Here is a 13,143-nt window from a genome sequence, read left to right as displayed (position 1 = left end):
TTCTGCAAATAGATGGGTCTTCAGTCTGCGTTTGAAGACTGCAAGGGACTCTGCTGTCCAGACAACAAGTTCATTCCACCATCTTGGAGCCAGGACAGAAAATAGTCTCGATGCTTGTCGTCCATGAGTCCTGAAGCAAGGTATTTCAAGCCGAGCCATACTTGAGGTACAGATCGGGCTTTGACCATTGACCTCATGTATGAAAGGGCTGGTCCATTTTTGGCTTTGTAGGCAAGCATCAAGGTTTTAAATCTGATACGTATAGCTACCGGGAACCAATGAAGGGAGCGCAGCAGTGGAGTAATGTGTGAACTTCAGAAGATTGAAGACCAGTCGTGCTGCTGCATTCTGGACAAGTTGTAGAGGTTTGATGGCTCTTAGAGGAAGACCAGCAAGCAATGAGTTGCAGTAGTCTAGCTTTGAGATCACAAGAGACTGCACAAGCACCTGGGTAGCTTCCTGTTAGAGAAAGGGCCGAATCCTTCATATGTTACAAAGGAGAAATCTGCAAGACGGGGGTTAGATTAGAAACATGAGTTGAGAACGACAACTGGTTGTTCAAATTTACGCCCAGGCTACAGGCAGCTTCGGATGGTGATAAGGAAACTGTGAGGTCAACCATTTCACTGCGAGTTATACTGTGTTTGACTATGTATGTGACAAATAAACCAAACTTGAAACTTGGTTTCCTTGTTACAGCACCTCAGGTCTCAGAATTAGAGGTTTTGAAAACAGTGAAGTTGTACTTTACTGCACATTCACAAGCGAGTTTAATACAAACACCATCCAATTTTAGAAATACAGGCTGTAGTCCATCTGTGGCCCTGCATTTGCTCAGTCACACATTGCTGGTTCAGTGGACTAGTTGAGTGCATGTCGAGTACATCCCCCAGTGGCCGCTGGGGGCACCGTTGGCTAGTAGGAGGGAGGAAACGCCGCAGCAAGCACGCAGACGGATGATCAAGCAGCTCATTCAAAACAAAGTTCAGAAGATTAAAATGCGTCACTCTGGTGTACATTAAAGGCATTTCTGCGATGCGTAACCATGTGCGTATAGCCGTGTAACCGCATGAAGCATCAAATGAGAACCCTGGATCTAGTTTTCAAACCACGCGCTCTCGGACCAAAGTAGCCCGTCAGTCTTGTTTAGATCTTCCACATGGTCTCGAGAGTAAAGCGTTTTAGTTCAGATATTGGTGTTTTTGTTTAGATATTTTAGTTTCGATCTTAAACCTGGTGTCGAGAGTAAAGTGGATTATTGATGACCACACAGTAAACACACTTTCCAACGTTTGTCACCTGTTCCGTGTTTAAATGACCAGTGTAAAGTGTAATGTCCTTTGATGATCTATTATTTAAAACTTTATTCTAATGAGCTGTTAAGATTAGAGTGCGTGTTTGAATAATTGAAATATGATGACGCACTTCGCTGTCAATCAGCACCAAACTGAACTAGCAAGCAGAAGAAAAAAAAAAAATCAACTAAAAATAGCAACCTTCCAAAGGTCTTTTTGCTTTAGCAGTGGAGATTAGGACTAGTTGACTACCTAAAAAAATACATACATAAAGTAACTGCTCAGATGGCTGCCTCAGTACCACATCAACACTGCGTTCTCTCAAATGACCACTAACGTGGAGGCTGACCAACACAATCGAGAGGCCACAATGTCCAGCTGTAGTCCCAAGAGATGGAGGTTTCTAATTAAGTGACGGAATATACATCTGTCTGTGCAAAATGCCAGATGTGTTACAGCGCTCAGTCTGCCATAATGTTCCACATCTCAAGGTCTGGGTAACATTCCCTCAGGTAGAACACCTGAACGTAGACAGAACGTTCTGAGTAAATGTGGGTGATGTTCTGTCAGTAAATGGAGATCTGGTGAAGGGTGTACGTAATGAGTTAAAACCAACCAGTGACAGGTTCAGTTCTGCCTTTGCACCCTTTATTGACCGACAGCTTCATAAAACACAGCTACTGAGGGACATTTATGCTGTAGTTACACCTTCTGCAGTTCCACACAAAGCCAGCGCAGGAGGTGCTGTTGCCCACCAACATACGCCACACAAACCCCACACTCCCTAAAGCCCAATACAGTTCCAAAACCATCTTACCTCAATACACACACCATTTGTTTTGAGTGTTTATAGCATCACAGAGGGGACAAAATGAAATGCTACCCATAGGTCACAAACTGTACACTCCCACCCACCCAACCTATCGGCAACATTCTCTAAAGTGCTGTGCATGGAATGAGTGTAGCCCAGGGAACACACCCCCATGCAGTTCATGGTGGTGGTACGCTACAGTGGTAGGAGATATCCTGTAGCCGGTCTGTGCTCCTGTGCTGAAGACGAGACCACACGGAGACGTAGAGGTCTCTGACTGTCCGAGTCGCTCAGCGCTGGGTAGTGCTGTCGGTAGCACAGGTAGGAGAAGGCCAGACCCAGCAGTGAGCCCACCAGCACGTCTGAAGAGTTAGCACGTGCACACAGACACACACACACAGACCATCAGGGCTGGGCACCACCGAAACACTCTCTGTGGGATGTGGTCCCTTGTAAAAAGGTTGTGTAAATAGCACAGACACAACTGAAGAAGTGTTGAGAGGCACTGTAGGATACGAGTGTGTATGTGTGGTATGAGTGTGTGTTTAACATAACATAGCCTGAGAGGGGAGCCACTTTTGAGCCGATGCAATAACAAGACCTGCCGTGATGGATGTTAATGGCTGGAGGTCATGTGATTATTACAACTTTGATTTACAACACTGCAGTGCTTTTCAAACTGGAAAAAATCCCCACATCTCAGCAAAAGTGAGGGACAGGGCTAACTAAGTACATCTCAAACATACAAGATATCTACTATTAAAGATCACTGTTCTCACAGCAAGTAATACACTAGCGAGACCGGGGGGGTGGGGCGTCACCTTGCCAGTGGTGTTTGTAGTCACAGGTCCTGGAGAGAGCGATCATGATGGCAAACAGCAGTGGCGTGAGGAAGGCACACAGCCGCCAGGCTTGTCCTCTGCCAGCTGCGCTGAAACACTGCAGCTTTCCTGCCACGTACAGCGCCGTGAAGCCCAGGCCAGCAAACGCGACTGGACAGAGAGAGCAGAACATGGCACAGCAGTGCACAGTCACATGACACAGCTCAGCAGTCACATTGTAGAGTCCCAACCAGCACTGCAGGACACCAAGTGTTGTCTGATAGTAATTGGTTTCAGAAGTTGCCCAGAGCCTAAAAGGTACACTGGATATATTTCAGGACTTTTTTACTAGAAGTGTTCAGAAGGATGAGGATGGATGAGAAGTGCGGATCAGGTCTTGGACTAAACTGCGGCGTTTACAGTTTCACTGTGATTTTACACTCACGGTGGCGTTTAGGGCCACGACCAGGTTTAGTGTATCGAGCAGAAAGAAGGTGTGGGACAGAAGAATCTGCTCTCACAGGAGGAATGTCCACTGGGAAAACTCTTCCTTCCTTCCATTTCCATTTCTGGGTCACCGCTACAGAGGAGCTCTGCGTTCATCTGACCATCTGGGAAACAGCGGTAAAAGAAATCCGGTCGTGGCCTGGAGCAAAAGAACAAAGGAAACGAGATACTTCAGACGGGAAAGACTGGGACGGTAGGCATGGGTCATATGTGGGAACTGGTCTGACACCTGCCCTTTAACGCTCCACACCGCTGACTCTTGAGCTCTTGGTGATAATCCAGCCTCAGATCAGAAGTGGACGTTTCACAGCACCTCCCTGCAGACCTCAGAACACCATCCTTATCTGAGCCAGCTAGCATGGACCACTCCTCCCCCTGCATCGACCCCTGAACTGGTATGTACAGTGCATCCGGAAAGTATTCCCAGCGTTTTGCTTTTTCCACATTTTGTTATGTTACAGCCTTATTCCAAAATGGATTAAATTCATTTATTCTCTCAATTCTACACACAATACCCCATAATGACAAAGTGGAAAACGTTTGTTTGGAATTGTTGCAAATAGATTTAAAAGAAAATAAATAAATAAATAAATAAATAAATAAATCGATCAATCAATCACATGTACATAAGTATTCACAGCCTTTGTTCAATACTTTGTGAAGCACCTCTGTCAGCAATTACAGCCTCAAGTCTTTTTGAGTATGATGCTACAAGCTTGGCACACCTATTTTTGGGCAGGTTCTCCTATTCTTCTTTGCAGAACCTCTCAAGCTCCATCAGGTTGGATGGGGAGCATCTGGGCACAGCCATTTTCAGATCTCTGCAGAGATGTTCAAATCGGGTTCAAGTCTGCACTCTGGCTGGGCCACTCAAGAACATTCACAGAGTCCTGAAGCCACTCCTTTGTTATCTTAGCTGTGTGCTTAGGGTCGTTGTCTTGTTGGAAGATGAAACTTCGCCCCAGTCTGAGGTCCAGATGTACAGACATCCTTTTCTTCAAGGATGTCTGTACATTACTGCATTCATCTTTCCCTCGACCCTGACTAGTCTCCCAGTTTCTGCTGCTGAAAAACAACCCCACAGCATGATGCTGCCACCACCATGCTTCACTGTAGCGATGGTATTGGCCAGGTGATGAGTGGTGCTTGGCTTCCTCCAGACATGACGTTGGCATTCAGTCCAAAGACTTCAATCTTTGTTTCATCAGAGCAGAGAATTTTGTTTCTCATGGTCTGAGAGTCCTTCAGGTGCCTTTTTGCAAGCTCCAAGCAGGCTGTCTTGTGCTTTTTACTGAGGAGTGGCTTCCATCTGGTCACTCTACCATACAGGTCTGATTGGTAGATTGCTACAGAAATGGTTGTCTTTCTGGAAAGTTCTCCTCTCTCCACAGAGCAACACTGAAGCTCTGTCAGTGACCCTTGGGTTCTTGGTCACCTCCCTGACTAAGGCCCTTTTACCCTGATCACTCAGGTTGGCTGGGAGGCTAACTCTAGGAAGAGTCCCGGTGGTTCCAAACTTCTTCCATTTATGGATGATGGAGGCCATTGTGCTCACTGGGACCTTCAATGCTGCAATGTTTTTCTGTACCCTTCCCCCGATCTGTGCCCCGATACAATCCTGTATCAGAGGACTACAGCCAAGTCCTTGGACTTCATGGCTTGGTTTGTGCTCTGACATGTACTGTCAACTATGGTACCTTATATGGACAGGTGTGTGCCTTTCCAAATCATGTCCAATCAACAATTTACCACAGGTGGACTCCAATGAAGTTGTCGAAACAACTGAAGGATGATCAGTGGAAACAGGATACACCTGAGCTCAGTTTTGAGTGTCATGGCAAAGGCTGTGAATACTTATGTACATGTGATTTTTGGTTTTGTTTTGTTTTTTTAATACGTTTTCAAAAATTCCAAACAAACTTTCTTCACTTAGTCATTATGGGGTATTGTGTGTAGAATTTCGAGGGAAAAAAATGAATTTACTCCATTTTGGAATAAGGTTGTAACATAAAATGTGGAAAAAGTAAAGCGCTGTGAATACTTTCCAGATGCACTGTACACTGTACTTTTCTGGTTTTCAGATTGCCAGTCTGTCTCTGAACGTGATACAGCTGTGTTACTAAAGTCCCCATCCAGGATTAATGAAGTCTTTTCTCTCTTAAAGGTAAAGGGGATTGTTTAATCTCTTAAAGGTAGATGGGGTGGTTTAATGTAGCATACAAGCATTTATTATATTTAATCACAGAAAATAATCTTGACACTTTCAGAATATTTAGAGAAAACTGGTCATGAAACCCACTTATAAAAGGGTTATACCAAAGGGACTTATAAAGGGTTATACAAAAAGGACTTATAAAGGGATATACAAAAAGGACTTATAAAGGGATATACCAAAGGGACTTATAAAGGGTTATACCAAAGGGACTTATAAAGGGTTATACCAAAGGGACTTATAAAGGGATATACCAAACACCAGACATCATGTCCTTCTCACTGCTGTCCCCCATAACTGCACTACGGCTACAGCTGACAGGTGCTCGGTTGGGAAGCACTGTAATATTCCTTCTCATGATCTCCCTGAGGACAGCAGTGTTATGAAGCCCTTCATAAGCTTGCAGGCTGTAGGACGGGGAGACCAGGTCCAGGAACTACAAAGACCAGGTCCAGGAACTACAGAATGCTGGTTGCACATATATTTGCTACCAACCAGAGGTTACTGAAACCTGTAATGTGAGACTGCAATCACACTTTATCACAGGAACCTGCTGTATGTGCAGAGCTACCAGACTGCCGCCAGACAGCGGTAGTAAACGCAGGGGTCAGAGGTCAGTGAGGAGAGGTTCAGGTGCCAAGTCTTACCTTCCCACAGCAAGCTTCACAGCATTAGTGAACACTCCATTCAGGACCAAAGTCAGTGTCACAGCTGTAAACACACACACACACACACGCGCACGCACGCACGCGCACGCACACACACACACACACGCACACACACACACACACACACACACACAGACACACACACACACACACAGACAGACACACACACACACACAGACACACACACACACACACACAGACACAGACACAGACACACACACACACACAGACACACACACACACACACAGACACACACACACACACAGACACACAGACACACACAGACACACAGACACACACACACACAGACACACAGACACACACGCACGCGCGCATGCGCACACACACGCACACACGCACACACACACACACACAGTCAAGCTCCAACCTCTGAGCAAATATGGGAAACCTTCCTCAGTTTTCTCAGAGAGAATATGCAGTGTAGGACAGTTCGACGGTCATGGCCCACATTCTGGCCGTGTGTTAAACACCCGTCTCATGTGGGTCGCCTGTGATTTTTGTGTGGGTCTCATGTGGGTCTCACCCAGCGAAGCCTCCTTGACGTCGCCCTGTTCTGTCTGCTTCAGAAACGCAAAGAGAAGGATAGTGGCCAGTGGAGTGAACAGAGCAATACTCTGGAGAGAGAGAGAGAGAGAGAGAGAGAGAGAGAGAGAGAGAGAGAGACAAGGAGTGTGGGGAGGGGGAGAGAACAAGAGAGATCCATCATCAGTAGCACGCCACCACACCCTCACTGAGAGCGCCGATATCACGTGCAGCTCCAGGAGGTACATGGGGACACACTCACAAACATGAGGTACGTGGGGACACGATCATCCTTCACATGCTGAAACTTGTAGAGCCAGAGCTCCTCTGGCTGGATGTGCCGCTTGAATGGAGACAGTTTCTCAGTCACACTGAAAACAGACAGAGGACACGGAATGACCACCAGATGCAGGGCTCACGCAGGGCTCGAGAACTGGACCAGTGCACAATGATCCCACAGGATTTTCTGTCTGTGGGCTGTGTTTGTGAGCTGTCTAAGCTCAGGTTATTATAACTCACAAATAACTGCTTAAACAGTCTGCTGTGAGATTTGTCCACTAAAACAAAGACATTTGAAGGTTAGTGGGTCAGCGCAGAGGGAACTCTGCTAACTGAGAGGCTGATCCGCCACACTAAAATCACTGACTAAACACCGAATTCTGTACTGGAGTAGTGAGAGGACAGGTGCCAGGCAGAAAGACTTACAGAAACACAGCCAGCAGCAGCAGACGGACAGCCACTTCAGCGATGAACCCATTATCAAAAGTCTTTCTCATCGTCAGGCAAAGGTCGCCACTGGCGTCCGCTCCGCCTGCGTCCTGAGGAACGGGGAGTGCAGGTGTCTTTGATCGCTGGGCTCTCAGGTCTCCCGACTGGTGTTTGACAGAGCAGGACGTGTGTTAGTTGGACTGTTCAGCATGAATGGCTGCGGAATGTGTTACAAGACTGACAGGACTGAGGACGTTACCCAGAACACCCCGCCGCTGTCACACGTGCAGACCTAGAGAGGCTGTGAACACCACCAAACCTCCACCTCAGAATCACGAGACGAACGAGACAAACGAGAGGAACGAGAGGAACGAGAGGAAGAAAACACAACTGTGCCCCCCCCCCACGCTCTCTCGAGCAACCAGTTTAGCACACGAGAATCCACCTCGCGCGGAAAGGCGACACGTTTCACGGCTCTGAGCCTCGCGGACGTCGTTGCTCAGACGGAGAGCGAAAGAAAAGCAAACCGCATCACACCTGGCGCCCACGCGAGAGGCAGAGGGCTGCGCCCAGACGCACGAGCCACGTCCGTTTCATAGCTTACTATCAGCGAACACGTCCGCAAGAGCGACTCTGCAGGCGTCTCCGTCTTTTGTCTGGCACGCACACGTTCATACAGACCTTCCGCGTCGCCCCCGTTAAACCGACGCCGCTCCGTCGGCCGTCGAAAGCAGCCGTGCGATGCGCGTGTCGTGCTGTCGGTCATATATTACTAACAATATCCGCGCGTGAAGGCGAGGGCCGTGCAGCCTCGGTACGCGCAGACCGGACTGGCACGGAAGGGAAGCGGCACGGACACGTCACTCGCCGTACGCGACATCTCGCGGTCGGTAGCGGTGTTACAGGTCTACCCGCACAATCGGCAGCGCGCGCATCCGCCACGAGCCCGCAAATACGGGGGCGGGGGTGGGGGCGCTCGCGAAGAAAGAACGACAAGCCTCCAGTCGGAAACCCAACTTTGAACATTCAGTACAGTTTTATTGAAGTCAAACCAGGCAATTCTGAAACCGATTTAAATCTGTGGAATGTCGCTTAAAATACTCTCAGAATAAATTATGAATTCTGAAGAAAAACCATCTCAAAAGTTGGTTAAATAAAAATACAGTAAAAGAAATGTACAAAAATGTGCCTACGTTCACAAACATTCAGAGGTTTTTACAGGCATTCTTCAGACTACGATCTATGACGGCTGAGATCTTTATGTACACGTGGACAAGCATCATTCATTACGCAATGCAAGAGTACTGGCTACATGACGTAGCCAGTCTCTATTCAGCACATTATTAGAAAACTTGGAGAGGACGTTCATTCTACCCAAGTAATGTCATTTAAGATACTTTTATTCTGTTGGAGTGTATAATTTGAGTCAAATAAACATGGTGAAAATTTTTACAACATTTAAGCTTTACGTAAAACAACCCTGGCTGTGTCCAGAAATAAGAGCCGCTCAACAGTCTATTTCAGAGGAATGCAAGATTGAAACATCAACACAAGTGATCTGTGTAGCTGGTGCGATGTTATCGTTTAAATGTCGTTTAGCAACCTTAGGAACAGGTCTCACATTGCACTGGAAGTTTGTGATGTTTATGAGATCTGAATGAAACAAACCACAAAGTACAGTGTACTAACATCTGAACACTTTAAGGAGGTAATACAAAAACTTTAACAGCTGACATGGTAGAAACAGCTCTCGTAACGGAGGACACCTTAAAACGAAAAGAGCCACCACACACACATACACACACACACACACAACCCCCCCCCCCCCAAACCTTTAATTTAGTTCAATTTAGAGTGACAGTCATACAAAGTCTACATACTTGTGGGAAAACAAGGCATTTGATTCAGTCTGAAGCAAGAACGGGGATCGTTCACATTTGTGTGTTTATGTCCAGTAAATGCAGACCAGATGGTGGATAGCAGGGTGGGAGGGGCTGAGTGTAGGGGTTCTGTACAGTCACTGAGAATGCAGCCATTCACCATGAATCACACTGATCAAAAGACAATGTTCATCTGTGGAGAAAAAGAGCTGATGCCAAAAAAGTGTCATAGATCATATTAACATCAAACAAACAAACAAACAAAAAACAAACAAACAAACAAGGTACATGAGACTTGAACAGCACTCCACATTAAACGTGTAGGTGCAGGTGGCAGGAGCTGCACAGGGAAAATCGTGACACACACTCCACACGCACACCCCCTGTGTTGAGCCCACAGACTCCACACGCACACCCCCTGCTGAGCCCACACACTCCACACGCACACCCCCCTGCTGAGCCCACACACTCCACACGCACACCCTCTGCTGAGCCCACACACTCCACACGCACACCCCCTGCTGAGCCCACACACTCCACACGCACACCCCCTGCTGAGCCCACACTCCACTCATACCCCCCTGCTGAGCCCACACACGCCACACTCACACCCCCCTGCTGAGCCCACACACTCCACACTCACACCCCCCTGCTGAGCCCACACACTCCACACGCACACCCCCCTGCTGAGCCCACACACTCCACACGCACACTGCTGCCCTACACCTGCCATATCACATGCCGAACTGCCGTGAAACAAATGAAAACAAAAGGGGCGAGGAAAAGCATCCCAGTGAAGTGAGTCGGGCAACATTTCCCCACCATGTAAGATGGACAAACACACGACGCCGCGCTAACGCCCACGTGAGCTGATTACTGGGCGTGGAGAACCTCAGAATGAACGATGGCATTACGCATCAGGAGGGAAACCTAACACCATTAGCAGAAGGAGGTGTCCTGCGCCAGATGCCTGGTATGGGAATACAGCACAGGCTACAGGTCCTGCAGGCACAGACCGAGATCCAAGACAGGGCTAGTAAGCATAAGCACTGCTATTAGGTAAATGCACCATAAAAACACATGAGCTCACAGATACATCACATCACAGCAGCTACTCAGCAAGTCGAGGCGCTCTCACGGTACAGGTACACTTAGCTGTCGTGGAGGTGCAGCGTCACAAGCTACCGACTTCGGAACTCAGATTCACATCCAGGACACGTTCTGCAGAAGTTCCGCTACCCTCAGCTGCACACTCAACTTTCTGACTCATCAGCAGTTTTTCTCCTACACGATAGCCGGCCGCCTAAGTCACTAAGACAAAAGTGATACAAAATGTTGCGCAACACCAAGCAGGTTAGGAATAAAGATGAGAGCTTGGAAAATAAGGTACACCTGGGATATGGTACCTTGTAAAAGTTGTCAGTATTCTACAGCTGCGTTTAATGCATGACAGAGATGAGTACATTGGCAACATCACTAAAATAAAATCAGACTGTATTTACACACATCTATGTGAGAAATACAATACAACAAAAATGCTAATTACATAAAGTAAAACCAACAAAACGTTGCAAAACTGTAACCATAGCAACAGTACTTAGGGAAGAAATGAGAGAAAGTGTTTCTTTTTGAATGATATTCTTGTTGGCACAATACTAACCATAGCAAAGAGTGTTTCAAAGATCAAGATGGCAGTGTTAAGGTATTTGCAATGGCCTTATCAGTAACAACTGCAGGTCTCAAGCTACCCATGAGCTCATTATAACACTGATCCAGCACGGGGAGCCCCTGGTCTCCAGCACCGGGAGCCCCTGGTCTCCAGCACGGGGAGCCCCTGGTCTCCAGCACGGGGAGCCCCTGGTCTCCAGCGGGAGGGGACGTTTCTAAGTGCTAGCTATGCTGAAGCTAGTGCTGTGCTGTGAAAGGCCTCCTAGCCCCCACCACCTCCACCTTCCGCAGGTGGAGAGGATGGTGCTGACCAGGGCTCTACCAAACCAGGCAAACACCGCTAAGGCCGAGCAATGACGTCATCGTCTCTTTGACAAAAACGGCACATATACAACGTTAACAATAGTGATAAACTCACTAATACCAATGAACAACACTGTACACTGAGTGGATGTAAACAGAGTCATAAATATATTAATGATATATATTTTACAAAGCACAAACACAAACTGACATGAAGTGGCAGCACTTAACCAATCTCCACTGAGCGTCTGATTACAGACCGTCTGATCTTGCTTTTAGATGGAACCACCACTAGCTGATAATCAGATATGAATCTGGTTGACCTGTCTCATAGCTCCCCTCTGTATTTACATGAGGTACAGAAAATAAAGGTCCTGGTATTTCTTGGAAGGGTTTTGCGGGTGTTGTAGAGGTTGGAACTGCAAGACTGTGTAAAGACCTCACCTTTCACCTTTCCCATGAGGTCTCGGTAGAAACAGAACCCGGCTGAAAACACCAGTAAAGTGACGATTCATCGTGTGATCCATTCCCACAACTGCCCAGCCGCCGCACGTCTGCCGTACCTCGTGAGCGTCTGGCTCAAAGTCACGGAATGGACAACAAAATAACACTTGTAACGGTTTGATTTGTGAACCACGGCGCCCCGTCGGCAGCTCGGAGAGGCTCCCTCGTCTGAGTGTTCCAGTCCAGGTTTGCGGTCTGTTGCCGAAGACGCTCTTCACACCTCCGCCACGCGCTCTTCCTTTCCTCTCGTTCCCTTCCTCTCCCCATCTCCATCTCCTTCATCCATCTCCTCCTCATCCTCTCCAGGTTCAGACGGTTCCTCCTTCACTGCGCTCTGGCTGAGGTGGGCGGGGCCAGGCAGGCGGGGCACTCTCTCTGGGTCGTGATTGGTGCAGCAGGGCTGACTGTCCTGTGCTGACAGTGCTAGCTGCCCACTCTCGTGCTCCGGGCAGAAAGAAGCGGGACAGAAGTGGCAGAAGGAAGAGGCGGGACACTGGCACACACTGCACTGGTGCCACGGGCATTCCCAGCGTCCTGCGCACAAACACACACACACACAGCTGGAGTGATGGAGGGTTAAGGATGTTGCTCAGGGGCCCAACCGTGGAAACCTGGCAGTGGTGGAGCTTGAACTGGCAACCTCCTGATTAGCAGTCCAGCACCTTCACCACTGAGCTCCACTCTCATGTATTATATCTGTTATATAGTATATCTGTTATATCTGTTATATATCTGTTGTATATGTTATATATTATATGTTATATATATCTCTTATGTATTATGTTTTATATATATATATATATATATATATATATATATATATATATATATATATATATATATAAACATGATAGATAGATAGATAGATAGATAGATAGATAGATAGATAGATAGATAGATAGATAGATAGATAGAGATAGATAGATAGATAGATAGATAGATAGATAGATAGATAGATAGAGATAGATAGATATGTTATATATATCTATTATATATGTCTGTTATGTATTATATCTGTTATATATCTGTTGTATATGTTATATATTATATGTTATATATATCTCTTATGTATTATGTTTTATATATATATATATATATATATATATATATATATATATATATATAAACATGATAGATAGATAGATAGATAGATAGATAGATAGATAGATAGATATAGATAGAGATAGATAGATAGATAGATAGATAGATAGATAGATAGATA

General features: G+C 46.6%; 2 protein-coding genes across 8 annotated transcripts in view; both read right to left on the bottom strand.

The window, feature by feature from the left end:
- Positions 1-1,921: 1,921 nt before the first annotated feature.
- Positions 1,922-8,436, bottom strand: plpp5 (phospholipid phosphatase 5). Of its 3 annotated transcripts, none has more exons than XM_027018276.2 (8): positions 7,826-8,436; positions 7,564-7,730; positions 7,121-7,229; positions 6,860-6,950; positions 6,294-6,357; positions 3,449-3,573; positions 2,928-3,098; positions 1,922-2,468 (listed from the first exon to the last, which is right to left on the bottom strand). In XM_027018276.2, the coding sequence occupies exons 2-8, from the start codon at positions 7,632-7,634 to the stop codon at positions 2,302-2,304; spliced, it is 798 nt and encodes a 265-aa protein (XP_026874077.2). In that variant the 5' UTR covers positions 7,635-7,730; positions 7,826-8,436; the 3' UTR covers positions 1,922-2,301. The 3 variants fall into 3 exon arrangements, with proteins under 3 accessions (XP_026874077.2, XP_026874079.2, XP_026874078.2); XM_027018278.2 differs by having other exon boundaries at positions 8,248-8,436; XM_027018277.2 differs by having other exon boundaries at positions 7,564-8,436.
- A 2,904-nt stretch (positions 8,437-11,340) lies between these two features.
- The window catches only part of nsd3 (nuclear receptor binding SET domain protein 3), a 23,014-nt gene continuing 21,211 nt past the window's right edge, over positions 11,341-13,143 (bottom strand). For all 5 annotated transcript variants that reach the window (XM_035535585.1, XM_035535587.1, XM_035535588.1 and 2 more), the window contains one exon: positions 11,341-12,455. In XM_035535585.1, the coding sequence (XP_035391478.1) occupies positions 12,136-12,455 (320 nt within the window). In that variant the 3' untranslated portion in view covers positions 11,341-12,135. The remainder of the gene's footprint in view (positions 12,456-13,143) is intronic.

Source organism: Electrophorus electricus, chromosome 17, assembly GCF_013358815.1.
Source record: "Electrophorus electricus isolate fEleEle1 chromosome 17, fEleEle1.pri, whole genome shotgun sequence".
In the NCBI taxonomy this organism is placed as follows: domain Eukaryota; kingdom Metazoa; phylum Chordata; class Actinopteri; order Gymnotiformes; family Gymnotidae; genus Electrophorus; species Electrophorus electricus.
The sequence above is the reverse complement of the archived record's forward strand: the minus strand, read 5'-3'. Positions and strand labels throughout refer to the sequence as shown.

Excerpts from the sequence above, each read along its gene's own strand:
- plpp5 (XM_027018277.2), bottom strand. The coding sequence starts at position 7,634 with ATGAGAAAGACTTTTGATAATGGGTTCATCGCTGAAGTGGCTGTCCGT. Across the intron at positions 6,951-7,120 it reads TCCCCACGTACCTCATGTTT|AGTATTGCTCTGTTCACTCC; the intron begins GTGAGTGTGTCC and ends CTCTCTCTCCAG. Across the intron at positions 3,099-3,448 it reads TCCCAGTGGACATTCCTCCT|TCGCGTTTGCTGGCCTGGGC; the intron begins GTGAGAGCAGAT and ends CTCTCTGTCCAG.